Source organism: Macaca mulatta, chromosome 15, assembly GCF_049350105.2.
Source record: "Macaca mulatta isolate MMU2019108-1 chromosome 15, T2T-MMU8v2.0, whole genome shotgun sequence".
Classification (NCBI taxonomy): Eukaryota; Metazoa; Chordata; class Mammalia; order Primates; family Cercopithecidae; genus Macaca; species Macaca mulatta.
In genome coordinates this window covers 6873092-6900375 of record NC_133420.1, presented here as the reverse complement: position 1 = coordinate 6900375, position 27284 = coordinate 6873092, and the positions used below count along the sequence as shown (strand labels likewise).

General features: G+C 43.7%; 2 protein-coding genes across 2 annotated transcripts in view; both read right to left on the bottom strand.

Moving 5' to 3' along the window:
• PIERCE1 (piercer of microtubule wall 1) overlaps nt 1-27284 on the bottom strand; it is a 266631-nt gene that overhangs the window by 114061 nt on the left and 125286 nt on the right. The gene's annotated exons all lie outside the window — the stretch shown is intronic.
• Nucleotides 2878-17501, bottom strand: GLT6D1 (glycosyltransferase 6 domain containing 1). The gene is made up of 5 exons (XM_001097091.5): nt 17253-17501; nt 17077-17153; nt 8783-8830; nt 5283-5420; nt 2878-3901 (listed from the first exon to the last, which is right to left on the bottom strand). Exons 2-5 carry the CDS (start codon nt 17145-17147, stop codon nt 3232-3234), a joined length of 927 nt encoding a protein of 308 aa, XP_001097091.1. The 5' UTR covers nt 17148-17153; nt 17253-17501; the 3' UTR covers nt 2878-3231.

The following is a 27284-nucleotide window of genomic DNA, read 5'->3' as shown; positions in this document are numbered from 1 at the left end:
ACATTTTGGACATATTTCAGGCTCAATGGTTTTCTTTTTTCCGCTATCTGGCAGGCTGGCTTGCTGAATTTTTCTACATTCTTTTTTAGTATGACCATGCTTCCCACAGTTAAAACAAGCTCCAGGAAATGGAGTATTTCCTTTATCCACTCTCAGTCCTGCCATTGCCTGTGCCAACAAAGTAGCTTTATGCAGATTACCTCCAATACCATCACAGGCCTTGACATAATCAACTAAATGTGCTTTCCCTCTGAGAGGTCGCAGAGCAGCCTGGCAATCAGGATTAGCATTGTCAAAAGCTAATAACTGCAACACTATATCCTCTGAGCAGCCGAATCTGCAATCATCTTTTTAAGAGACTCCTGTAACCAAGCTATAAAATCCACATATGGTTCCCTTGGTCCCTGTTTTATAGCACCAAAGGAAGGGTGCCTTTTTTCCACGCTCTGTTTGTTCCCCACCTGAAGTGATTTTTTCCCAAGCTCTAATGCACACTCCTCTAAGCTGTTCTATGGCCTCATCCTGCGTGACCACTTGTGCATCTAAACCAGCCCAGCCGCCAACCCCCAAAAGTTGGTCTGCAGTTATATTAATTTGAGGTTGGGCCTGGGCATTGCAAGCAGCCTGAATGGAAGCTTCATCTGCCCACCAAGTTTTAAATTGTAAGAACTGAACAGGAGTTAGACAAGCTCAAGTAAGAGTGTCCCAGTCAGCAGGAATCATCTGACTGATTCTTTAACAGTCCCATTACAAAAGGAGAACCTGGTCCATACTGATTTATTACTTCTTTTTATTCTTTGAGTAATTTAAAAGGAAAAGGCTCAAATGTAGCTGTAATATTTCCCTGTTGATCTGGGGGGTGTATTCTAACAGGGAACTGCCAAGCCTCTAAATCACCCTCTCATCTAGCTTGCTGAATTCCTGCCTGAATAGAACTAAGAGTCGTCACTTGAGGCGCTGCTCCAAGTCACTGGGGCAACTATTTTTGCCCAGTGTCCTCTGGAAAAGAAAGATCTGGGAGGCAATTTTCTTCAAAATAATAATGAGGGGGTGCAGAAGGGTAGGGATGAACTTCTCCTTCCTTTGCCACTTTAGGTTCATCTGGCAAATAAACCTGCTCTGTAATCTCTTCTGTTACTTCGCTATATTCTTGTTCCTCCTTGTCATCAGTGTGAGAAAGTTCCAAGGTGAAAAGAACCAGACCCCATATCTGTCCCATTGTTACCCTGACGCTTCCGAGCTCCCCTTCTTACTCACCACGGGGGTTGCTTTAAGAGTACTCGGGTGTCCTCCAGCTAGTTTTCCGTTCCAACTGTCCCTCCAGCGACCCTTCGACATGGATTCGAGCCCCCACGATGGACGCCACTTGCCGAGACCAGCTCAGTTGGGGAGACCCTAACCCAGCGGCGCTAGAGGAATTAAAGACACACACACAGAAATACAGAGGTGTGAAGTGGGGAATCAGGGGTCTCACAGCTTTCAGAGCTGAGAGCCCCGAGCAGAGATTTACCCACATATTTATTAACAGCAAACCAGTCATCAGCATGGTTTCTATAGATATTAAATTAACTAAAAGTATCCCTTATGGGAAACGAAGGGATGGGCCGAATTAAAGGAATAGGTTGGGCTAGTTAACTAACAGCAGGAACACACCCTTAAAACACAGATCGCTCATGCTATTGTTTGTGGCTTAAGAATGCCTTTAAGTGGTTTTCCACCCTGGGTGGGCCAGGTGTTCCTTGCCCTCATTCCTGTGAACCCACAACCTTCCAGCTTGGGCATTAGGGCCATTATGAACATGTCACAGTGCTGCAGAGATTTTATGGCCAGTGTTGGGGCCAGTTTATGGCCAGATTTTGGGGGGCTTGCTCCCAACACTCCCTGTGTCCTCATGGTCATCCCTCTATATGTCTGTGTCTTAATCTCTTAATAAGGACCTGTGGGATTAGGGCCCACCTCAGTGACCTCATTTTACCTTAATGACCTCTTTAATGACCCTATCTCCAGCAGACACAGTCACATTCTGAGGTACGGAGTTAGGACTTCAGCATAGTAACGGGGTGGGCCATGACACTTACTAAAGCTGTTCATAGCTGCCGCTGCCCACGGACTTAGGAACATTCTCCCTCTGTGACACACAAAGCGTCTCGTGGAGGTGTTGGCTCCCTGACCACCACAGAGCTCAGGTGACCATCTTCCTTGTCACTTTTAGCACCCTGAACATGTACTCTTAGCACACAGCCTCAACCCCTGCCAGACTGTGGGCGGCCAGGGACACAGGTGTTCCAAACTGTCTTCTATTCCTGTCTGCATCTGGCAGAGCACCTTTACCACTGAGCTCAGTAAATAACTTAAAAAAAAAAATACCTACAGATTTTTGTTTGTTTTGTTTGTTTATTTGTTTGTTTGTTTTGAGATGGAGTTTCACCCTTGCCACCCAGGCTGGAGTGCAATGGCGCAATCTCACCTCCACCTCCCAGGTTCAAGCGATTCTCCTGTCTCAGCCTCCTGAGTAGCTGGGATTACAGGCACATACCACCACACCCAGCTAATTTTCTGTATTTTTAGTAGAAATGGGGTTTCACCATGTTAGCCAGGCTGGCTGGTCTCGAACTCCTGACCTCAGGTGATTCACCTGCCTTGGCCTCCCAAAGTGCTGGGATTACAGGCATGAGCTACCGCAACCGGCCAATACCTACAGCTTTTTAACAAAAGGAACTGAATATCTCACTTTGAAACCATAATAGTAAGACGTGGCTTTGGCTGGATTCCTCTAGCTCACCTGTGTCAAATCACACACTGGACAGACTGAGACAATACGCAAGGTTGACCATAAGCCACACGTATCCCAGCGTGGAAAAACGCAGTGAAGACTTAATGAGTAGCTGGCATTTATTTTTTCCTTTGCATGAGCTACTTTTCCATTTTACAAATGTCTTTTCTCAACTAGAGTCTTTCTCCATTAAAAAAAATTCATTCTATGTCAAACGCATTTTCACATTATCTACAATACATAGATAATAACATTACTGTGTATTCATGTGAAGTAATTATCCTTTTATTCTTTATCCTATGTTAGCCAAATAAGATGGCTCAAAATGGCAAGAAGAAACATTTATTTGGGAAGGATGTACATTTGTATGTCTCTAAAAAATGGAGGGTTTTAAGACTTCCCTCATTTATAAGAAATTGCCGTGATTCGTTTATTCGACATAAACCTAATGGCGTAATTCATAATTTCCTGTGGGAATCATGTGCAACCTTGACGTATTGGATCTGCGGAGGAGGAGAAAATGCAAGATCCCAGCTGTATTCTGGTGATAACAGCTTGGTGGGTTTATTGAGGTAAAAATACTTGTTCAGGTGCTTTTCATAGGTGCTATTGAGTCCATTTTTGATGTCATGAATAACTCCGTTCAGATATTCCTCGATGAAGTCTAAAATATTACGGGGCGTGCCACCAACCATCAAGCTGCCATAATAGAAATCCCCCTGTCCAAACGGGATGCTAGCTGCTGAGGTCGGCCTCCTCTCATAAGGGAAGTTCTTGGTGTTTCTGAAATACCACCAGGCATGGAGCTGGGCCACCAACGGGCCCAGCGTCTCCACCCCGAACTCATTCTGGAAGACCTGGTTGACCGCCATGCTGAAGAGGAAATCCACCTCATCTTGGATGTGACTGGTGATATGTTCACCCAGGCTCTTCATGTACACCAGGGAGCCCTCGAGCCACCACCTCTCAGCGTCCACTTCAAATGCTTTGAACGTTCGAAGAGGACTGGGCTGTATGTCAGGCAGCTGGAGGAAGGCGTCCACCATGATGTAGAAGATCACTCGGTAGCCTGTCATGAAGTGCTTATTCGCGGAGTGTAGGAACAGCCTCAGGTACTCCTCTGCAAACCTAGGTAACACACACCAGAGAAGAGATTTACTTTTCTTTTTTTTTGAGATGGAGTCTTGCTCTGATGCCCAGGCTGGAGTGCAGTGGTCTGATCTCGACTCACTGCAACCTCCACCTCCCAGGTTCAAGCAATTCTCCTGCCTCAGCCTCCCAAGTAGCTGGGATTACAGGCACCTGCCACCACGCCTGGCTAATTTTTTGTGTGTGTGTGTTTTTAGTAGAAATGGGGTTTCACCATGTTGGCCAGGCTGCTCTCAAATTCCTGACCTCAGGTGATCCACCCACCTCGGTCTCCCAAAGTGCTGGGATTACAGGCATGAGCCACCGTGCCCGGCCAACACTTACTTTTCTAAACATGATCAGGAGAAGAGGCGGCTGAATGCGCTAACATGGGTGTCCTCTGATGCTAAGGAACTTGGGAGGTATAAGTGTGGAAGAGTCGGGCCCACAGCTTCAGCTGAGTCAGTGAGTGGGAAGGAATGTCCTCACTCGGAGGGACTGAGAAAACCCACCATGTTTTGGAATGGCTGTTGCGAAGAAAGGGAGCAGGAGCTAAATGGATATGAGTCAAAAGGTTCCCACTGGTGTTAAGAACTCGGCCATCGACAGAGAAACCTAGCACACCTTTTGCACAAGCCAGCCAGAAATTGAAGGAAATCCTATCTACAGTAGTCCATTTCCAAGACAAAGGGCCTTAAATCGGCTTAGGTCAGCAAACTACAAAAGAAACAGGATATACTAGGCCCCAGCTTATATAGCCAATGCCTGCTTGTTGGCCTCCCACCTTAGTTGCCCTCACCCAAACCAAAAAAGTGTAGTCAAAAAAGTTTAAAAAGATAAAACTTTACTAGTCTGCAAAATAGCTCGCTTTGTCTGTTCTTATCAGCCTGCTCAGCTACTTAGGTCCTAAGTCAGATACTTGAAGAGCCCCTGAGCTGACCACGATTGCAATGCATTGTGGGCTGCAACAAAATGCAGCAAAACCACCCTAAAGAAAACACCTAAAGCCCCTGCTCAACAACCAATAGGTGACGTCTGGGAAGATTGTGACCCCGCCCCCCACAGTACTCAGCCTATGAGCAACTGGGGGAGGGGCCTGCGCACTAGGGGATAAATGGCTTGTTGAAGCTGTGCTGGGTGTGCCTGCCCATCAGACACCCGATCTTGCAAGACTGTCATTAAAAGTCTCACTTTCACTGTTCTCCAGGTCTCTGAGTCCATTCTTTGGTTTTGGAAGGGTGAGTTCCTTTCTCACAGAAATCATGGCTATTGTTATCATTAATTATGCTTGATTATGGTTGGCTCTTTGGAGGTCAAAGACCCGTGAATGCCGATCCACATTTTCCCAAAATAAAAAAGGGCAAAGGTGAGTGGCACCTACCTGCCAGTAGCAAAGACCGCCAGGCCCACGGTGATATTCCGCCTTCTGTAATGTTTTTCCAGGACCTGCCTGTCGAAAGTCCCTTCCCATACGATGGGAGCAAGCCAGTCTGTTTTCGTTATAACATCAGGGCGTTTTCTGTGGAACAAGAACCAAATTAAAACAGGGCTTGCTTTACTGAGGCGCCGGCAGCAGGTGCCCAGCAGTAATGACTAATGCTTAGAAAGCACCAACTGCACGCCCGGCTCTGTGTTTGAGTGCATTATCCCACTGGATTCATCTTTGCAATGCCCTATGCAGTGAGTGCCACCACCCCTGATCTCCACATGGGGAACCAGAGGCACACACGATTGAGTAAGTTGCCCGACATCGCACAGTTAACACATGAGGGTTGGGATGCCACACCTAGCCCACCTGGCTCCTGGGTTTGTGTGTTCCTCCCCCAACCACCTGCCTTTGAGCCCAGGAGCTGCCTTTTCTGAGCTCTGACTGCAGCTCAAAATTAGGCAGCCCAGAGTTAGAACACTCTCCGATCATTTACCGAAGCCAAGATGGGAGGCAGGAGATCACCTCCCTTACTCAATGCCTTTATTTTTCCCTCCTTGTCTGCTTTCTTTTTCTCTCTCTCCTTTTCCTACAAGTTTCTGGGGATGTCTTTTTTTTTTTTTTTTTTTTTTTCAGCTTCTCCCTCATGCTTTAGGCCCATCAGTGCAATGCAGCAGAAATGAGAGATGAGTCCAAAAAGGGAGACAGCCATCCGATTTGCCTTCAATACAACAAGACCACAGCAGGATTTAAGACAGGCTATTAAACGTCTGGAAATCAATGAATGTAAACCACCATATTGAAAGATAGAGAAGATCAATTACATGCTCAACTTGGAAAAAACACCCTACAAAGTTCAATGTCGATTCATGATAAAAGCTCCCAGAAAAAAAGTAATAGACGGGAATGCCCTCAACTTGATAAAGAACATCTACAAATATCTTCTAGCTCACACACTTCATAGTGAAAGACTGAATGGTCTTTCACTTTCGGTGAAGTGAAGCACTTTCACGGTGTTGGCCAGGATGGTCTTGATCTCCCGATCTCGTGATCCGCCCACCTCGGCCTCCCAAAGTGCTGGGATTACAGGCTTGAGCCACCGCGCCCGGCCTCAGTTTTCTATAATAGTATTTTGCTGAAAAGTTTTGCATTTATATTCATATGGGATATTGGTCTGTAGTTTTCTTGTGATACCTTTGTCTGGTTTTGATATCAGGGTAATACTGGTCTAGAATGAGTTGAAAAATACTCCTTTCTCTTTTAATATTTTGAAGAGCTTGTGAAAGATTGGTATTAATTCTTCTTTAGCATTTGACATAGTTTACCAATGACATTTTGTATTTCTGGGCTTTTCTTTGTAGAAAGATTTTTATTACTAATTCAAATTATTTACTTATTATAGCTCATTCAAATTTTCCCTTTCTTCTTTAGTCTTTCTAGGAATTTCTTCATTTCACATAGGTTATTTAATTTGTTGGCATACAATTAATCACAGTATTCCCTCATAATCCTTATTATTTCTAGAGGTTGGTGGTCATGTCCTCTCTTTCACTCCTGATTCTAGTAATTTCAGTTCTCCCTTTTTATCTAGGTCAATCAAGTTACACTTTTGGCAAATTTGTTTATCTTTTCAAAAAACCAATTTTGGTTTTGTTAACTTTCTCTATTATTCTTCTATTTTCTATTTAATTGACTTGCTCCTCTTTTTTTCCTGTGCTTGCTTTAGTTTTATTTGGTCCTTCTTTTCTGATTTTCTTAATGTATACATTTTCCTTAACGTATAAAGCCTAAGACCAGCCTGGTCAAAATAGCAAGACCTCATCTCTACAAAAAAAGACTTGGGATCTTTCATTTTAATGTAGGCATTTATAGCTATAAATTTCTCAGTAAGCACTGCTTTTGCTGCACCCCATAAGTTTGGCATGTAGTGTTTTTATTTTCAATCACATTAAAATATTTTTTAATTTCTCTTGTGATTCCTTTTTGAGTATTTAAGAGTGAATTGTTAAATGTCCACACATCTGTAAATTACCCAAATTACTTTCTGTTACTGATTTCTAATTTTAGTATTTAGAAAAACTGATCAAAGAACATATTTTGGGCTGGGCGCGGTGGCTCATGCCTATAATCCCAGCACTTCAGGAGGCCGAGGCGTGCGGATCACGAGATCGGGAGATCAAGACCATCCTGGCCAACACCGTGAAACCGCGTCTCTACTAAATACATAAAAAATTAGCCAGGCATGGTGGTGGGTGCCTGTAGTCCCAGCTACTTGGGAGGCTGAGGCAAGAGAATGGTGTGAACCTGGGAGGCAGAGCTTGCAGTGAACTGAAATCGTGCCACTGCACTCCAGCCTGGACAACAGAGCTAGACTCCATCTTAAAAAAAAAAAAAAAGAAAAAGAAAAGAAAAACAAAAACAAAACAACAAACAAAAAAAAACCTACAGGAAAGATGAAATATGAATGAATGGTAAACATATAAAAAGATACTCGGGACGCTGAGGCAGGTGGATCACCTGTGGCCAGGAGTTCAAGACCAGCCTGGCCAACATGGTGAAACCCTGTCTCTACTAAAAATACAAAAATTAGCCAGGTGTGGTGGCAGGTACCTGTAATCCCAGCTACTCAGGAGGCTGAGGCAGGAGAATCACTTGAACCCTGGAGGCAGAGGTTGCAGTGAACCAAGATCACGCCATTGCACTCCAGCCTGGGCAACAAGAGCAAAACTCTGTCTCTAAAAAAAAAAAAAAAAAATACTCAAACAATACAATTACAGAAATGCAAATTGAATTGAGGTCTTAACTAGCAGCTTTACCAAACATAAAAAAGCTTGTAATACTTTATGCACTGTATACAAGAAGATAAAATGGTACCATTATTAAAAGGAAATTTAGCCATTTTAAATTTACATCCAAAATTTTAAATGTCTGCATTCTTTGGCCTAATAACTTCATTTTAGAAATGGATCTCACATAGGAAGTCATACATCTGTGTAAAAAAAAAACAAAAAACAAAAAAGGGCTACATTTAGTCACCAGAACTTTGCCTACAATAGGCCCCAAACTGTAAATAACCCCAAACCTACATAGGAACACAACACAAAGTTGAACACTACACACACTTCACAAAGGATGAGGCTGCCCCTGAGTGCTACCACCAAAGTCAAGCAGCATCATCAGTAGCATTTTCAAGCTGTTTCCGAAGAGACGTTCTTGCACTGCGTAAACCAGGAAAGCCAAGCCAGGTAGCGTGAATCTGCTTCTTCATGACCACCGTCATCGCCTGGTTCGTGATCAGCAGACCCTGGTTTGTTTATAAGAGCCTCGAAAATAAAACTCCAATTCCGGAAACCTCGCAGGAGAGCTGAATTTAGTGACTGGGGAAGAAAAACCTATCACGTCAAGTTGAGGTATATCGTTCGTGTGTGCACGCAAACAGGCATTTTTGTTCTTACCTAGGATGAAACCAGTCGGAGAGTCGAAGTTCTTCTACTTGGTGATTCCTGGGTACAAAGAGAAAACCGAGTGATTACAGGGAGGCTGTTCAATGTTTATTGAGCCTGCAATAGGCAGGCCCTGTTTGGCATTTTGTTAACATGTGTCAATCCAACTCAGAGTGGGGGAAGCCTCCTGGAGAGGAGATATCTCAGCTGGGTGGGGAAGGGTGTGAGCTGGTCTAGGAAAGAGATGCAGGGAAAGGAGGTCACGGCCACAGGCAGAATGTCAGGAAAGAGTATGGGTGTTGGGAGGAAGATTTTTTTTTAAAAAAAGGAAATGCCCGGGCGCGGTGGCTCACGCCTGTGATCCCAGCACTTTGGGAGGCCCAGGCGGGCGGATCACGAGGTCAGGAGATCGAGACCATCCTGGTTAATACTGTGAAACCCCGTCTCTACTAAAAATACAAAAAAAACTAGCCGGGCGAGGTGGCGGGCGCCTGTAGTCCCAGCTACTCGGGAGGCTGAGGCAGGAGAATGGCCTGAACCCGGGAGGCGGAGCTTGCAGTGAGCCGAGATCGCACCACTGCACTCCAGCCTGGGCGACAGAGCGAGACTTCGTCTCAAAAAAAATAATAATAAAAAATAAAAAAATAAAAAAAGGAAATGAACAGATCAGGTAAGAGAATGTATATTCAGACAAAAACATAGATTTAATTAATTTATTTACCAAACATAAGCGTCTTTGCTACATGTTGTAAAGAGGTGGGGAGGAGGCATCCAGAAGTTCGTCTTTGATTCTGTTTGCATTTATTTTGTTATTTATTTTAAGAGATGCGTTCTCACTTGCATGATCACAGCTCACTGCAGCCTCAAACCCCTGAGCTCAAGCCATCCCCCCACCTCAACCTCCAAGGTATATGGGACCATAGGCACAAGCTACCTCCCTTTGCATTTCAACACTGCATTCATCTAGAGTGTAATTGTGCTTTTAAGCTATTAGCAAGCTTATTAGGCAACCTCTGTTTCGTAACCCTAGGAGGATTTTTTTTTTTTTTTGGACAGGTTTCCATTCTGTCACCCAGGCTGGAGTGCAGTGTCACCATCACAGTTCACTGCAGCCTCAACCTCCTGGGCTCAAGCGATCCTCCCACCTCAGCCTCCCAGGTAGCTCAGACCACAGGGGTGTGCCACCGTGCCTGGCTAATTTTTAAATTATTTGTAGAGACAGGGTCTCCCTGCGTTGCCTAGGATAGTAACCCTGGGATATTTTTAAGTAAAATAAATGACTTCAAGACTGTCTCCTTTTATGGTATTCTCATGAGTGTCCTTAGCCACAGACATTCCATGATTGGATTCCACAGGGCAAGACACATCAAAATCCAAATTGTCCACACCAGACTTCAAAAACATGAAGCGACAAAGGGGGAACTTAATTTAAGGTCCTCATTCTTTCACCATGGTGGTCTTAATTTCTGGGGCCCTGCAGAATGACCAGAGCAGAGAACATCCTGGCTGAAGAGGGTTATTGTAACCTAAAGAAAAAAATCACCCTTGACAGAGATTTTTTTTTTTTTTTTCAAGACGGAGTCTTGCTCTGTCTCCCAGGCTGGAGTACAGTGGTGCAATCTTAGCTCACTGCAACCTCCACCTCTTGGGTTCAAGTGATTCTCCTGCCTCAGCCCCCCCCAGTAGCTGGGATTACAGGCATGCATCACCACACCCAACTAATTTTTGTGTTTTTAGTAGAGATGGGGTTTCACCATGTTGGCCAGGATGGTCTCAAACTCCTGACCTCAAATGATCCACCTGCCTCAGTCTCCCAAAGTGCTGGGATGACAGGAATGAGCCATCACACCCAACCTGTCCTGTCCTGTCCTGTCTGTAACCAACCCCCAAATCCTCAAGCTCACCACACACACACGTGCACACACACACACACAAGCGCACACACACGTGCATTACATACACACCAGCCTACACATAACACAGACAGTGGTTAGAGATTAGCGCTGTCTTTAGTTTTCTGTTTCCCTTGCCTCTCTTGCCGTTAGGACCCAGTTGACCCCCTCCAGCCTTGCTTTGCAGTTTGTGGAATATTTAGACAACAAATATTCTCGCTGGCTGAGATGCCTTTTCTATTTTTATATTTTTATTTTTATTTTTAGAGGGAGTCTTGCTCTGTCTCCCAGGCTGGAGTGCAGTGGCACGATCTCAGCTCACTGCAACCTCTGCCTGACGGGTTCAAGCCATTCTCCTGCCTCAGCCTCCCGAGTAGCTCAGATTACAAGTGCCCACTGCCACACCCGGCTAATTTTTTATTTTTATTTTTATTTTTTGTATTTTAGTAGAGATGGGGCCAGGCTGGTCTGGAACTCCTGACTTCAGGTGATCTGCCTGCCTCGGCCTACCAAAGTGCTGGGACTACAGGCATGAGCCACCGCACCTGGCCTGAGATTCCTTTTCTATAGAGAGGTTTGCCAGGCAAAACACAGGATGTCCATTCAGTTTACAATAAGCAATGAATAATTTTTTCGTGTAACTATTGCATGGGACACACTTCTGTTAAAAATGACTCACTGTTTATCTGAAATTCAAATGTAACTGAGCATCCTGTATGTATATTTCCTAAATGGATCAACCCAACCAGTGAATAATTCCTTATTCTTTAAATAAATGAAAAAAAAATAATTTAAGTTTTAAATTTGAACAAAGACCCATTGCAATTTCAATAACAAAATATCTAGAATCAAGATCCATTTATTTATTCATTTCTTACCAAATAATGAGTGAGCACCTCCTACATGCCAGGCCCCCGGCTATGGTTCTGGGGTAGATGGCAGGATCTGTGCTGTGGATTAACGTGTGGGTCCCTGTCCCCCTTCTGCCGAAGATGAGCCCATCATTAACCTCAAACAGATCATCTGAAACCCTTTATAACTGGCCATGCATCCTTTTCATTAAGGTACAATCCTCCAGGAGGACAAACGACACAAAATACATGGCACCAAAGCAGTGGGGGTGGTCATTTTGTTTTGTTTTTTGAGACAGAGTCTCACTCTGTCTCCCAGGCTGGAGTGCAGTGGTGTGATTTCAGCTCACTGCAACCTCCGCCTCCCAGATTCAAGCGATTCTCCTGCCTCAGCCTTCCCAGTAGCTGGGATTACAGGCACCCACCACCATGCCCTGCTAATTTTTGTAGTTTTAGTAGAGACAGGGTTTTGCCATGTGTCTCGAACTCCTGACCTCAAGTGATCCGCCCATCTCGGCCTCCCAAAGTGCTGGAATTACAGGCGTGAGCCACCGCGCCTGGCCTTGTTTTTCCTTTCCTTTTTTTTTTTTTTTGCATGATTTACTTTTACTTTATTTCCCCTTTTTTTGTTTCAATCAACTTTATTTATTTATTTATTTATTTATTTTTTTTTTGAGATGGAGTCTCGCTCTGTCACCCAGGCTGGAGTGCAGTGGCCGGATCTCAGCTCACTGCAAGCTCCACCTCCCGGGTTCACGCCATTCTCCTGCCTCAGCCTCCCGAGTAGCTGGGACTACAGGCGCCCGCCACCGCTCCCGGCTAATTTTTGTATTTTTTTAGTAGAGACGGGGTTTCACGTGTTAGCCAGGATGGTCTCGATCTCCTGACCTCGTGATCCACCCACCTCGGCCTCCCAAAGTGCTGGGATTACAGGCTTGAGCCACCGCGCCCGGCTCAATCAACTTTATTTTTAGAGCAGATTCAGCCTTACAAAAACATTCTAAAGCTAGTAGGTGGAATCCCCTGCACTCACCCAGTTTCCCCTATTATTAACATCTAGCTTTAGTAGGGTACTTTTGTTCCAATTCATGAAGCAACACTGATGCTCTGTTATTAATGGGAATCCATATTTTGGTTGGATTTTCTTGTTTTCCCCTAATGTTCCTTCTCTTTCTCGGGGTCCCACCCAGCACGCCACACGCCAGTCAGCCTACTGTCTGGATCCCACCCAGGACGCCACACTCCACTCAGCCTCCTGTCTGCACAGGTTCCTCTTGACTGCAGCCGCCTCTCAGACCCCATCATGACTTCCTGTTGATGCTGACCTTGTCCGCCCGGCTAGGGTTGTGTTTTCAGGTCTCTCCACGCAAAGACTGCTCTTTCTCCCCGCTTTCTTTATAAGGAAGCACTGCACGCAACTCACATTTCAGGACTGGGGCGTCAGGTTCTGCGTCCTTGGTGGTGGAGAATCTACAGACGTGATTTAGAATTCTTCTGCATACGGGAGATTTGTCTCTTCTCCCTTCTTCCTTCCTTCTATCCTTCCAACATCCAGCCAACCTGTCTTCCTTCCTTTCTTCCTTCTTGTTTTTCCTCCAATCATTCATTTACATCAGTATGAACTTGTGGAAATTCATTTCATACTCTGGGTTATAATTCTATGTTACTTTCTTTTCTCGCTCAAGTGGCTCCAGCTCTGGCCATTGGGAGCTCTCCCAGTTAGCTCCCATGTCCCATTTAAGTGGCATACTCCCTTAAATATAGAATGTTTTAAAAATCCCTTCCATCCTTCCCGGCATTATGAGATGCTCTGGGCTCATCTTATAAATCTCCTGCCCGAATCTAGAATCACCCACTTCTCCAAGAAGCCTTGGTTGCTTTCCTGGAGAATGGTGCTAGAAACCAAGATCTGGGCACCAGGTGTGCTCATTGCTAGCGGGGTGTCCTTCCTCCTAGGCTCTCTCAGCTAATACAGCGAGGAAATAAACACTAACCTGTGTGTATATCCACATATCTTCGAACATCTTGACACGTAAACATCTCTGTTCACAGTAAGGTAAACGTGAGTTCATGCTGAGGTCTCCAGCTTCAATCCACTCCCACCCGGATCATTGTGGCCCCTTTCTTCCTTATCTATGAAGTCCCCTCCAACAGCAAGAAACCTGCTCCCCCATGCCCCATTCATTTATTTAACTGATTCAAACATACATGTAGAGCAGCAGCAGAATTGTTAACTCATTCTCCTGTGGGAAAAAACCTTTATCGACCCAAACACAGTGCTCATGTGCAGTTTCTATTGCTTCTACTTTTAAACTCCACTCATTCCCAGCTGGGCACTATGGCTCACACCTGTAATCCCAGCAGTTTGGGAGGCTGAGGCAGGCAGATCACCTGAGGTCAGGAGTTCGAGAGCAGCCTGGCCAACATGGTAAAACCCCATATCTACTAAAAATAAAAAACTAGCCAGGCGTGGTGCCACGTGGCTGTAGTCCCAGCTACTCGGGAGGCTGAGGCAGGAGAATAGCTTGAACCCAGGAGGCAGAGGTTGTGGTGAGTCGAGATCGTGCCACTGCACTCCAGCCTGGGTGACAGAGACTCTGTCTCAAAACAAAACAAAACAGGCCAGGCGTGGCGGCTCAAGCCTGTAACCCCAGCACTTTGGGAGGCCGAGACGGGCGGATCATGAGGTCAGGAGATCGAGACCATCCTGGCTAACACGATGAAACCCCATCTCTACTAAAAAATACAAAAAACTAGCCGGGCGAGGTGGCGGCGCCTGCAGTCCCAGCTACTCGGGAGGCTGAGGCAGGAGAATGGTGTGAACCCGGGAGGCGGAGTTTGCAGTGAGCTGAGATCCGGCCACTGCACTCCAGCCTGGGTGACAGAACGAGACTCCATCTCAAAAAACAAAAAACAAAACAAAACAAAAAAACAAAATAAACTCCACTCATTCCCAAGTTATTTTAGGTCAGTAGCTTTTTCTCTCACCCCTTCCAGTGGGCTTGTTCTGTACATGTGGGATACAGATTATTGTCTCACAGTCTGCATTGCTTCCTAGGATACCTCGAACTTCCTAGTTTTTTAAATTTACATATGTTAATTTCACTGTTCATGCTGTAACATCCTGTGGGTTTTTTTTTTTAATGCAAAGTTACATGTGTCCATGGTTACACTGTCATACAGAACAGTTTCACTGCCCCCCAAAATTCCTTTGTGCTTCACCTATTCATCCCCTCCCTCATCTCCACCCCATGGCAACCACTGATCTTTTTCCTGCCAATATAGTTTCGCCTTTTCCAGAATGTCACATGAGAATCACACAGCATGCAGCCTTTTCAGGTGGTCTTTTTGTACTTAGCAATATGCGTTTAGGGTTCCTCCAGGTCTTCTACCACTTTTGATAGCTCATTTCTCAGCTCACCGCAACCTCCGCCTCCCGGGTTCAAGCGATTCTCCTGCCTCAGCCTCCCCGGTAGCTGGGATTACAGGCCTGCACCACCACGCCTGGCTAATTTTGTATTGATAGTAGAGACAGTGTTTCTCCACGTTGGTCAGGCTGGTCTCAAACTCCTGACCTCAGGTGATCCGCCCGCCTCGGCTTCCCAAAGTGCTGGGATTATAGGCGTGAGCCACTGCGCCTGGCCAGCTCATTTCTTTTTACTGTTGGGTGATATTCCATTGCACAGATGAGCCACGGCATGTTTATCCTTCTCCTGTTGTGTGTTGGTTTCTGGTTTGGAGCGTTTCATGAACTACAGCTTGTTTATCATTCACCTGCCGAAGGGCATCTAGTTTGTTAGTGGTTTGAGGCATTTATGAATAGAGTTTCTATAAACATCTTGTGCAGGGTTTTGTGTGGACGTAAGTTTTTTAATCAATTGACTAAATGGCTAGGAGCACAGCTGCTCCATGGCATGGTAAAGCTGTATCTAGCTTTCTAAGGAACTGCCACACTGTCTTCCACAGTACCATTTTGCATTCCCACCAGCAATGAATGAGAGTTCCTGTCGCTCTACTTCCTCACCAGAAGCTGGTTTTCAGATTGTAGATTTTTGGGTGTTAGCCGTTCTAATGGCTGTGTAGTGGTACCTCCTGTTTTTATTGCAATTCCCTGATGACAAATGAGACTGAGAATCTTGGCGTTTGCTTATTTCCCATCGGTATATCTTCTCTTGTGAGATTCTATTCAGTTCCTCTGCTTATTTTTAAATGTTTTAAAAGCCAATATTTAATTTTTAAATTCAGGTGTTTGTTTCCTTGTGGTCAAATTTTAAGAGCTCTTTGCATATTTTGGATACAAGTCCCTTAGCAGATATGTGTTGTGCAAAGCCTTCATTTTCAAAAACCATGATCTCTCATGATACTACTGCTGTTCAAACAGCCTCTGGAAACACCGCATTGCTTATGAGGAAGACCACGAAGAGTGGTACAGAGAAAGCAAGAATTTGAGTTTTTCTAGATGAGAGAATATTAGCAGATGTATGAGTCTGTTTTCATGCTGCTGATAAAGACATACCCAAGACTGGGAAGAAAAAGAGGTTTAATTGGACTTACAGTTCCACATGGCTGGGGAGGCCCAGAATCATAGTGGGAGGCAAAAGGTACATCTTCCATGGCGGCAGGCAAGAGAAAACGAGAAAGAAGCAAAAGCGGAAACTCCTGATAAACCCATCAGATCTCATGAGACTTATTCATTATTACAAGAATAGCACAGGAAAGACTGCCCCCCGTGATTCATTACCTCCCCTGGGTCCCTCCCACAACACGTGGGAATTCTGGGAGATGCAATTCAAGTTGAGATTTGGGTGGGGAAAATGGCTAAACCACATCAGCAGGTTTACAGATGTGTCCTCTAGTACACGTTTCTATATGCATAGACACAGGTTGACTTTAGTCTTTTTTACATTAAACACAAAGATGGAAACTTGAGACGGTTTATGATTCCTCTAAAATGTCATGCTCACCTTTATTTTTTATTATGCTTGTTTTATAAAATATTATATCCCTGGCATTGTCTTTCATGTGTGTTTACTATCTACCTTCTCTAAATAGAACGAAAGCTCCCTGATGACAGGTACTTTAGTTATCACTGCATCCCCAGCACCTAGAATAGAGCCTGGCACCTAGAAGGCACTCAATAAATAATTGTTGAATGTTTAACAATGAAATAATTTAAAAATGTATATTTTCCTTTGTCCCACAAAGACGAACTTCTGATTTATTTAGAGAGTAGTATTGATAGCTTTGGACAAAACTCAGCAGTTTAGATTATCTCTGCCAGCCTGGGCAACATAGGTCTCTACAAAAAAATTTCAAAAATTAGTTGTGTATGGTGACATGCGCCTGTAGTCCCACCTACTCAGGAGGCTGAGGCAGGAGGATCGCTTGAGCCTGGGACGTCAAGACTGCAGTGAGCTAATATGGCACCACTGCACTCCAGCCTAGGCAACAGAGTAAGCCCCTGTCTCAAAAATTAAATTAAATTAAATAATTAAATTAAATTAAATTAAAACCACCTCTGCCAATCACTAAAGATCATGATTCATCAATATTTTATATTTACCTGAAATAACGCTCAACCAACATCAGTGAAAAAGCAAATAAAACCAATAACAGCATTCTTTTAGAATTCATTCTCTCCTAGGGAAAAAGGGAGAAAAAATTAGATTTTAATCAATAAAAAATGACATATTTGTCATCTTCTAACAATGAGTTAATGTATGGGCCTTGGACACCAACCTTAGAGGTTGCTTCTAGAATGTTCAGCTATCAGGAGACAGCGACTTGAGTAGGGAAGCCTCTCTTCTCCTTCAAGTGCCCGGGGCCGACTGTTCCTTGTGGGCCAGCTTCAGGTGCACTCTGTCTCTCCCCGCATTCGTATCAAAGTCTGCCTTGATTGCATAAAAGAAACGCAATAAATCTCTCCACTGCAGGGCTGTGAAAACAGAATGAGGTCTTGATGAGGAAGTCATCTTGACCTAGGATAATGTATTCTGCCCCCAAAGTCGAGTTTTTATTCTTTCTTCCTCACTGAGATAATAAGATGAGTAATCTGTTCCCAGACTATGCCAGTCGAAAAATTTACAAGCGCTCTCAACGGTAGATCTTGTAAACAGGGAATGAAGTCTAAGTTAAAAGCATGAGACTTTAAGATGGAAATCTGGACTCTCACCAGTGCCTGAGTTTGTGATGGAGGCTTCACATGGGATTTGGTTTACAAGCCCATTGGGAACATGCCACTGGGCTGTGCATCCACACAAAATGCAGGTCTCTGATTCTCTGATTTTCCTTTTTTTTTTTTTTTTTTTTTTGAGATGGAGTCTTACCCTGTCTCCCAGGCTGGAATGCAGTGGCAGGATCTTGGCTCACTGCAACTTCTGCCTCCTGGGTTCAAGCGATTCTCCTGCCTCAGCCACCACACCCAGCTAATTTTTGTATTTTTAGTGAAGACAGGATTTCACCATGTTGGCCAGGCTGGTCTTGAACTGCTGACCTCAGGTGATCCAACCACCTCAGCCTCCCAGTTATTTTCATTTTTGAACACTCATTTAACAAACATGACGCTTTAGTTCTGCACTGATAGCCATAAAGTAGCCACTTGCCACGTGTGGTCCCTGAGTGTGTGAAGTGCAGCTGCTGTGAAATGAGGTAAGCTGCAAGTGTATAAAACACGTGGGGTCTCAAAGTCAAACACAGTGCGAAAGAAAAGAATTTACCATCTCATTCATAACTTCATATTGATTACACACTGAAACGGTAACAGTCTGGGTGTTGTAGTCTGGAAATAGTGAGTTAAATGAAAAATAAATTATGAAAATTAATTCACTTGTTTCTTCTTACTGTTTGTAACGTGGCTACTAGGAAACTGGACATTGAAAATGTGGCTCACCGGCCAGGCGCAGTGGCTCACACCTGTAATCCCAGCACTGTGGGAGGCTGAGGCAGGTGGATCATGAGTTCAGGAGTTTAAGACCAGCCGGACCAACATGGTGAGACCCTGTCTCTACTAAAAATACAAAAATTAGCTGGGTGTGGTGGTGCACACCTGTAATCCCAGCTACTCAGGAGGCTGAGGCAGGAGAATCGCTTGATCCCAGCAGGTGGAGGTTGCAGTAGGCTGAGATTGTGCCACTGCACTCCAACCTAGGTGACAGAGCGAGACTCCGTCTCAAAAAAAAAAAAAAAAAAAGAAAAGAAAGAAAATGAGACTCACATTGTATTTCTATGGGGGCAGTTCTTCATATAATCCCATCCTGGGCAGGCTTCAGTTGGGCCCAGTTCTTGCGCCTCTGCAATTTGAAACTGACCACCTTTTAAATTCAAGATCACTAGAAATGCCATGTGGATGGGGTAAGACAGGCCCATCTAGCCAGATTCTCTGCAGCAGCGTTCCCTCCTCCATAACATCATCCCGAGGCACCCTCCTAGCTGTGTTGATAGGCTGCCTGTCTGTCAATATCTTTCCGAGGTCAAGGTTAGGGGATGACCCTAACCCTGATTTTACCACAATCATCCAAACTCTCCTAGATCCCTCTTTAAAAGTCCTTTACCCTGGGTTAGAGTGATGTAAAGAGGTAGCCAAAGCCATCCCACGAGGACAGTTATCTTCCAAGCATCATATCTTTTGCTCTGTGTTGCGTCACAAACCAGCTGCCGTCTACTGCTCTCCTAGTGCTGGAGTCTTTCATTGGTGCTGACATCACTGGGCTCCTTTGATGATGCAAGCGTCACAGTGACACCTCTGCCCACAGGCTCTTCCCATGGTTACGAGGATAAGACTTTGTCCCATTTGAAAAATTAAAGGATAGGCTGGGTGTGGTGGCTCATGCCTGTAGTCCCAGCACTTTGGGAGGCCAAGGTGGGTAGATCATCTGAGGTCAGGAGTTCAAAACCAGCCTGGCCAACATGGTGAAACCTCATCTCTACTAAAAATACAAAAAAATTAGCCGGGCGTGGTGGTGGACACCTGTAGTCCCAGCTACTTGGGAGGCTGAGAACAGAAGAATGGCTTAAACCCATGAGGCAGAGGTTGCAGTGAGCCAAGATCATGCCATTGCACTCCAGCTCAGGCAGCAGAGCAAGACTCCATCTCAAAAAAAAAGACAAGAAAAGAAAAGAAAAGAAAACAAAAGAAGAAAGAAAGAAAGAAAGAAAGAAAGAAAGAAAGAAAGAAAGAAAGAAAGAAAGAAAGAAAGAAAGAAAGAAAGAGAAAGAAAGAGAAAGAAAGAAGAAAGAAAGAAAGGAAGGAAGGAAGGAAAGTTGGTTAAAGGAAACTTATAAATATCCTTTTGCTTTTCATTTCCTTTGTTGTATCTCCTTACTTCCTAATCACTGATTCTTACTTATGGAGAGACATTTTGAATGACCTATGTTTATGTTCATACAACAAAGGAAAAATGCAGCATCCTTCTCCTCCTTCATCCTCTTTGAGGTTCTCTCTGATCACCCCAAGAGAGTGAAACCCTTCTTATGCTGTCTGAGGATGCCATTTAAGTACTTATTTTTCTGATTACAGAAACAGCATGTTTTTGTGTTATGAGTCAGATGCCTCACTGCACAAAGGAAATGACAATCGTACACAATTCCACCATCTTCAGACAGCCACCTTCATTCATGGTCATAATGGGAGCCTTTATTTATTTCACCCTTCTCATTTGAAAATAAAATAGTTTCTCTTATTGAAAAAGTAGGCCAGGCGCAGTGGCTCATGCCTGTAATCCCAGCACTTTCGGAGGCCGAGGTGGGCAGATCACAAGGTCAAGAGATCAAGACCATCCTGGCCAACATGGTGAAACCCCGTCTCTACTAAAAATACAAAAATTAGCCAGGCGCATGCCTGTAGTCCCAGCTACTCGGGAGGCTGAGGCAGGAGAATTGCTTGAGCGCAGGAGGTGGAGGTTGTAGAGCTGAGATCACGCCACTGCACTCCAGCCTGGCAACAGAGCAAGACCCTGTCTCAGAAAAAAAAAAAAAAAAGAAAGAAAGAAAAACTAGCATATGTACATGTTAGTTTCACATAGCTGCCATAACAAATTAAACTGAGTAGCTTAAAACAACACAAATTTATTATCTGACAATTCTGGAAGCTAGAAGCCTGAAATCGAGGTGTCTCCAGTGTCTGATGCTGCAGCCGCCCTTGGCTCCCTTGGCTTGAGTATGCATCCCTCCTCTCAGCCTCTGTCATCACACGGCGTTCTCTCTCTCTCTCTCTCTCTCTCTCTCTCTCTCTCTCTCTCTCTCTCTGTGTGTGTGTGTGTGTGTGTGTCTGTGTCTTTCCTCCTCTCCTTAGGACATCGTCATGTTGCATTAAGGGCCACCTTACTGCAGTGTGACCTCATCTTAATTTACACCTTAACTATAATCCTCAAAGACCCGATTTCCAAATAAGATCACGTTCACAGATACCAGGGGTTAGGACTTGGGCATATGTTTTTAAGGAATACCATTCGATCCAGCAAATCAAAATAAAGCATCTTCCAGGTGTGGTGGCTCCGGCCTGTAATCCCAGCACTTTGAGAGGCAAAGGTAGGTGGATTGTTTGAGCTCAGGAGTTCGAGACTAGGCAACATGGAGAAACCCTGTCTCTACTAAAATAAAAAAATTAGCTGGGTGTGGTAGTACACACCTGTAGTCCCAGCTACTCAGGAAGCTGAGGTGGGAGGATCTCTTGAGGCCAGAAGGCAGAGGTTGCAGTGAGCCATGATCAAACCACTGCACTGCAGCCTGGGTGACCAAGCAAGACCCTGTCTCAAAAATAAAAACAAAACACTGAACAATGCAAAGGGTTCTGCAATGCACACCAAGTCTACTTCTTTGCTGGCCCTGGCTCTCCTCCTCCTCCAACCCAGGAGCACACACTGTAATGGCCCTTGGGGTTTATCTCATAACCCTTCTATGCATGTAGAGACATAGAGAGTTTTGTCTGTAGTTCCCTTTTGGGTACAAGTGGTGATGTGCTACACTCTTCAGCACCCTGAATTTCTCTCTCAGTATATTTTGAAGATCATTCCATTACATCTCATTCAAATTGAACTTGTTATTTACAGCCACACTATATTCCATTATATGAGTGTACCATAATTTACGTAACCAGTCTCCTATTGCCAGACATTCATGATAATGCCACCATGACAATCCTGGGACATGCTCTGCGACCACGTGTTGGCTGACACTGACTTGATCCCCAGAAATGTAATTGCTGGTGTGGATGAAAAGAGTCAAATTCTGTAAAATATTTGAAGAGATTTATTCTGAGCCAAATATGAGTGACCATGGCCTATGACACAGCCCTCAGTAGGTCCTGAGAACATGTGCCCAAGGTGGTCAGAGTAGAGCTTGGTTTTATATATTTTAGGAAGGCATGAGACATCAATCAAATACATTTAAGAAATACATTGGTTTGGTTCAGAAAGGTGGGACAACTCAAAGCAGAGACTTCCAGGCTATCGGTAAATTTAAACATTTTCTGGTTGACAATTGGTTGAGGTTATCTGAAGACCTGCGATTAATGGAAAGGATGTTCAGGTCAAGACAAAGGATTGTGGGGACCAAGTTTTATTGTGCAGAGGAATCTCTCAGATAGCAGACTTCAGAGAGAGAGACTGTTGTAAAATGTTTCTTAAGGGACCTAAAAGGAAGCCTGGCTCTTGGTTGATTATCTCCTGGATCTGGAAAGGAAGGAAGGAAAACAAAGGAGAAGGGGATTCTCTATAGGATGTAGATTTTTTTCCCACAAGAGATTTTGTCTTTTGTGGGAGAAAATCTGCATTTCTAAATAATCTGAATTAATATAGCTAGATCTCTTTCTTCCAGGCCCTCCCAATCCTAAAGAGATTAACTAAAAGTCTAGTACCTTTTAAAGATCTGAATAGGAAACATTTGTCATCTATTGTCTCTAAGGGCAGCCACTATAAGACTCCAAAAGAACCTTGGTCTGCACAATCTTTTGTCTTAACCTGAATATTTCCTTTATATAATCCCAGGTCTTTAGACGAACTCAACGAATTGTCAACCAGAAGATGTTTAACTTTACCTACAACCCGAAAGCCCCACTTTGTCCCACCTTTCTGGACCAAAACAATGTATTTCTTAAATGTATTTGATGTCTCATGCCTCCTTAAAATGCATAAAAGCAAGCTTATAAAAAATGTATAAAACCAACTGCCTTGGGCACATGTTCTCAGGCCCTCCTGAGGGCTGTGTCATGGGCCATCATCACTCATGTTTGGCTCAGAATATATCCCTTCAAATATTTTACCAAGTTTGACTCTTTTTGTAGACACTCCTATCTATGCTTGGTATCAGCTTGGGCTATCTTTATTGCTCAAGTGAATAGGACGATTTGCTGAAGTCCGATTTGCTGAAGTCCAGGAGTATCCCCTTCTCCCCCAGAGAATCCCTGATCTCCCAACATTCGGTTGGGATCTAAGGTTTCTTTTGCTGAGCAACTCCTTTTCAGGAGTTTCAGCTCACTTCCAACAGGGAAGGTGAGTTCAGGACTTTTCCTGCTTCTGGGATGGTAGAGAGCAGTCTTCAGCCTGGGCCCCATTTCTAAGTAAGTAGCTGAATTGGAGTTTCATCTTGAAAATTCTCCCTCATGACTAAAAGTTAAGATTGACCACCAGCTAGTCTTCATTTCTGCTTCCATTACAGCTCAGTAATCATACTGTCAGAAATTGTAAGTTCCTCTTCAAAGCTTCCTTGGTCTTTCTTGCTCTGTACACAGCCCTTCCTGCTTAATCTGTAGTGAGCACTTGTTTATCTGCTTAATCTGTAACCAGCAAACCTCTTACCCTGTAAACCACCCTTCCCATCTAGTTGGTAAGGAACAGCCTCTCCCTTCCCACATAATTGGCCATATTCAATTTCAAACACTAGCCAATCAGGTCAGCTTAGACTGTGCAGGCCAACTCCAACCAATGGGGAAAGGACACAGAAACAAGAACTGCATTAGGGATAAAAACCCCTGCCCTACCCCACTCGGTGTGCTCTTGCAATCATGACTGACGCAGGCAGCACCCTTCTGCAGAAGTAAATGTGCCTTGCTGAGAAATTTTCTGCCTAAGTGCTGGTTTTCTTTGTAGCACCAAGCATTTATTTCTAACAATATAGTTTGGTTTCATTGTCATTTTGGTCTTTCTCCCATTGGATCTGACCATCTCTACCTGACTTGGTCAAATCCAAATGAGAATTCCACACTGTGGGTAACAAGGCCTCTGGATTGGCTAAAATTCCTTGAAGCTGCAGAAAAGAAAAGAAAAAAGAAAAGAAAAGAAAAGAACATGCACTTGATTTCTCTGTGTGCCTCCTTTCTTAAAAATTATTCTTTTGTTTATTTTTTCTTCCACCCTATTTCTCCCCAAAAGGGGAAGCCCTTTTGCCATCTTTGGTACCAAGTGAAAAAAAAAGTCTAGAGAAGGGTTCTAATTGAAGCAGCGTCATTGTCTGAGGCAAATACCTGAGGTTAATCATTTCATACCAGGGAAATTGAGGATGCAGACACACAAGAAGTGAGTTTAAGAGCAGAGGCTTAATAGGCAAAGGAAAGAGAAAAGAGGATAGCTCTCTCACCTGCAGAGAGAGAGGGGCACCCGAGGGGGTCTTCCAGGTCCTTGGTGAAATGCATGGGGTTTTATAGACAAGCTTGAGGAGGTAGTATCTGATTTACATAGGACATGAGAGGTTCGTCAGTCTAGGTGCACCATTTGCATAGTGCATGAAGAAGCCGGCCAACCCACCCTAATCTTTTATTATCCAGATGAGGTCTCTACCTGGCTGGTGTCATATTGCCTGCTTTTTACTGCACAGGTGGCGACCAAGAAAAGGGAAGGGGGAACCTCCATGTTGAACAGACTTAGCCTCTAGGGATCCCTCTTCTATCACCACAGCTGCCAGCATTTGCCTATGTAAACTTTTAGCTTGCTTATCTATACTTGCAGCTTGATTTTTCAGGCTGCTTTTTGTTAGGAAAGAAATGATTTGGGGACTGCTTTTTATTAAAAGGAAACTTTGCTGAGGACTCTCTTACCCTCCTTCTCTGCCTAAATTTCTTTCTAGCTCCTGTATCATAATGACTGGGATCCTTAAATAACTCAGAATAAAGGCACCACTCACCCTGTGCGGGGGTGTTCTTTGTGGAGTTTTCAGAGTCACGGCAGATTCTTCTTAGGTCTAAAGTTCTGCTTTCCTGTATTGCATTTCCTGACTTCTTCAGCTTTTAGAGATACCAGAGATTACTCTGTACTGTGAGAGGATTTGACCTTGTTATGTGTAATGGCAGATGAGAGCTAAAATGTTAGGGAAGCCTGAGGACAGTTTACAGAAATTGGTCATCACTACAGGGGCCACTCATTGTACATTTAGATCAGAACATTGTGCGTGCTTTCTTGGCTCTGTTCCTTAGAGGGCTCCACCCTAAAGCCAATCATCTAATCAAGCTCAGCTGAAAATACTACCTATCAAACCAGGTCACTTCAGTAAAATTCTGTATAAAGGAAATTTACGTCTTTAAAGGAAATTTCCATTTTGTAGGGACATCTTTGTCTCTGCATCTAAACCACTAGGAACTTTAACTAAGGGGGAGACAATGGCTTCATTTACATGACAGACTTTGCCTTTTTTAGATCCAAGTCTGTGCCTTTGAGATGTACATTTTTTTGCCTTGCTTCACCTAAGTCATGTATTTGGAGGTACAAATTTAGAGTTGCTTAACCTTTTAGATATGGAATAGATAATCAAGAGATTAGTGGTCTAAAGTAGGGAAGAAAAAAATTTTGAAAACAGGCAAGTGAAACATTTTAAATCTCTAAGATTTGCCTCTGTCTGGGTCTGTCAAGTCTGTGTATTCATATGTCACATAGAAATAATATTTCACTACCAATCATATGAAAGAGCTCTAATTAGTTGACTTAAAGAAAAGTAAGTGTTTATCAGACTAATAGAAGCTAGCCCAGTGGCCTTTCAGCTCACATGACTTTAGTAATCTTTGGTAAGACTAATTTGGTAAATTTACTCTCACAATTCTCTCCAGTAATTGAAAATCTTAAAGTCATGTTGTTTTAAATTAACTCATCCTAGGTTTTTCACTGGAAATGAGGGTTTCTAAGAGAATAGTAGGAACGTCAGATGCGTTTTTGGTGAAGTTTATAAGAACACATGAGGACGTGGTTATAAAAAAACATGAGGATATGGTTTTTGCTTAATGAAACATTTTTTTTTCTAGTTTAGAGGACCTTTCTGCTGGTGTTGAGATAAAAAGCACTATTCACATCCAACCATTCTTTCATAAACTGGTGAGTTTGCATTGGTACCTCTGGCTGGAATTCCAAGGCAAAAGCTATGGATCTCTCTTTGTATGTGTGTGTGTGAGAGTGTGTGTGTGCATGTGTGCGTGTGGTGTGTATGTGTGCATGTGTGTGTGCAAGTGTGTGCATGCGTGTGTGCAAGTGTGTGGTGTGTGCAAATGTGTGCATGTGAGTGCGAGTGTGTGGTGTGTGCAAGTGTGTGTGCATGTGAGTGTGCACATGTGAGTGCATGTGTGAATGTGTGCATGTGTGCATGAGTGTGTGCAAATGTGTGCATGTGTGTCAGTGTGTACATGTGTGTGCATGTGAGTGGGTGATGTGCTTTGTGTGTGCTTGTGTGTGCATGTGTGTGTGCATGTGTGCTTGTGTGTGCATGTGTGCTTGTGTGTGCATGTGTGTGAGTGTGCACGTGTGCGCTTAGGTGTGTTTATGTATGCATGCATGTGTTTTGTTGTGTTGTGACCACAAGGTATCAAATTGGCTTAAAAATAATGGAGTGCTAATCATTTAAGTAAATAAGTGCAAATACTTTTCAAGTTCGTATGACTTCAGTAAATCTTCAATAAACTAGCTTTAAAATCATTGGTAAAATAAAATTAGAAATGTCTTCAGATTTGTCAATATACGTTATTATTTAGATTTATTGGTCCAATATTGTTAGTTTAATAAAAACAGTAAATCCTCAGTTATTGGCCAAAAACAGCCATTTATTTAACTTTAAGATTCTTACTTAGGTAAACACCTGAAATTCACTGGCTGTAAAAATGGTCAACAGAGAAATAACTTTAAATGACGACTATAAACCAAAATATATCTGAGACAGGTCCCAATGAATTTAGAAGTTTCTTTTGCCAAGGTTAAGGACATGCCCATGTGAGCCCCCAAAATCTGAGACTGGTCTCATTTAATTTAGAACGTTAATTGTGTCAAAGTTGAGGGCATGTGTCCATGACACAACCTCAGGAGGTCCTGATGACAGGTGCCCAAGGTGGTCTGAGCACAGTTTGGTTTTATGCATTTTAGGGAGACATAAGACATCAATCAACATATGTAAGATGAACATTGGTTCAGTCCAGAAAGGCGGGACAACTCGAAGCTGGGAGGGGACTTCCAGGTCATAGGTAGATAAGAGATAAATGGTTGTATTCTTTTGAGTTTCTGAAGAGCCTCTCAAAGGAGGCAATCAAATATATATTTAACCCATTGAGCAGAGGGCTGACTTTCAATAGCATGAAAGGCAGGTTTGCCCAAAGCAGTTCCCAGCTTGACTTTTCCCTTTAGCTTAATGATTTGGGGAGCCCAAGAGATTTTCATTTCACACCTATGGCGCAGTCTCAGAAGGTCCTGACGACTTGTGCCCAGGCTGGTTGGGCTACAACTTTTTCACACATTTTTAGGGAGACATATGACATCAATCAACACATGTAAGATGTAAAGTTCAGTCCAGAAAAAGCCAGACAACTGGAAA

Coding starts and splice junctions, on each gene's coding strand:
- GLT6D1 (XM_001097091.5), bottom strand. CDS start 17,147: ATGAATTCTAAAAGAATGCTGTTATTGGTTTTATTTGCTTTTTCACTG. Junction 8,831..17,076: donor TTGGTTGAGCGTTATTTCAG/GTAAATATAAAA, acceptor CTTTGTACCCAG/GAATCACCAAGTAGAAGAAC. Junction 3,902..5,282: donor GCGGTCTTTGCTACTGGCAG/GTAGGTGCCACT, acceptor TGTGTTACCTAG/GTTTGCAGAGGAGTACCTGA.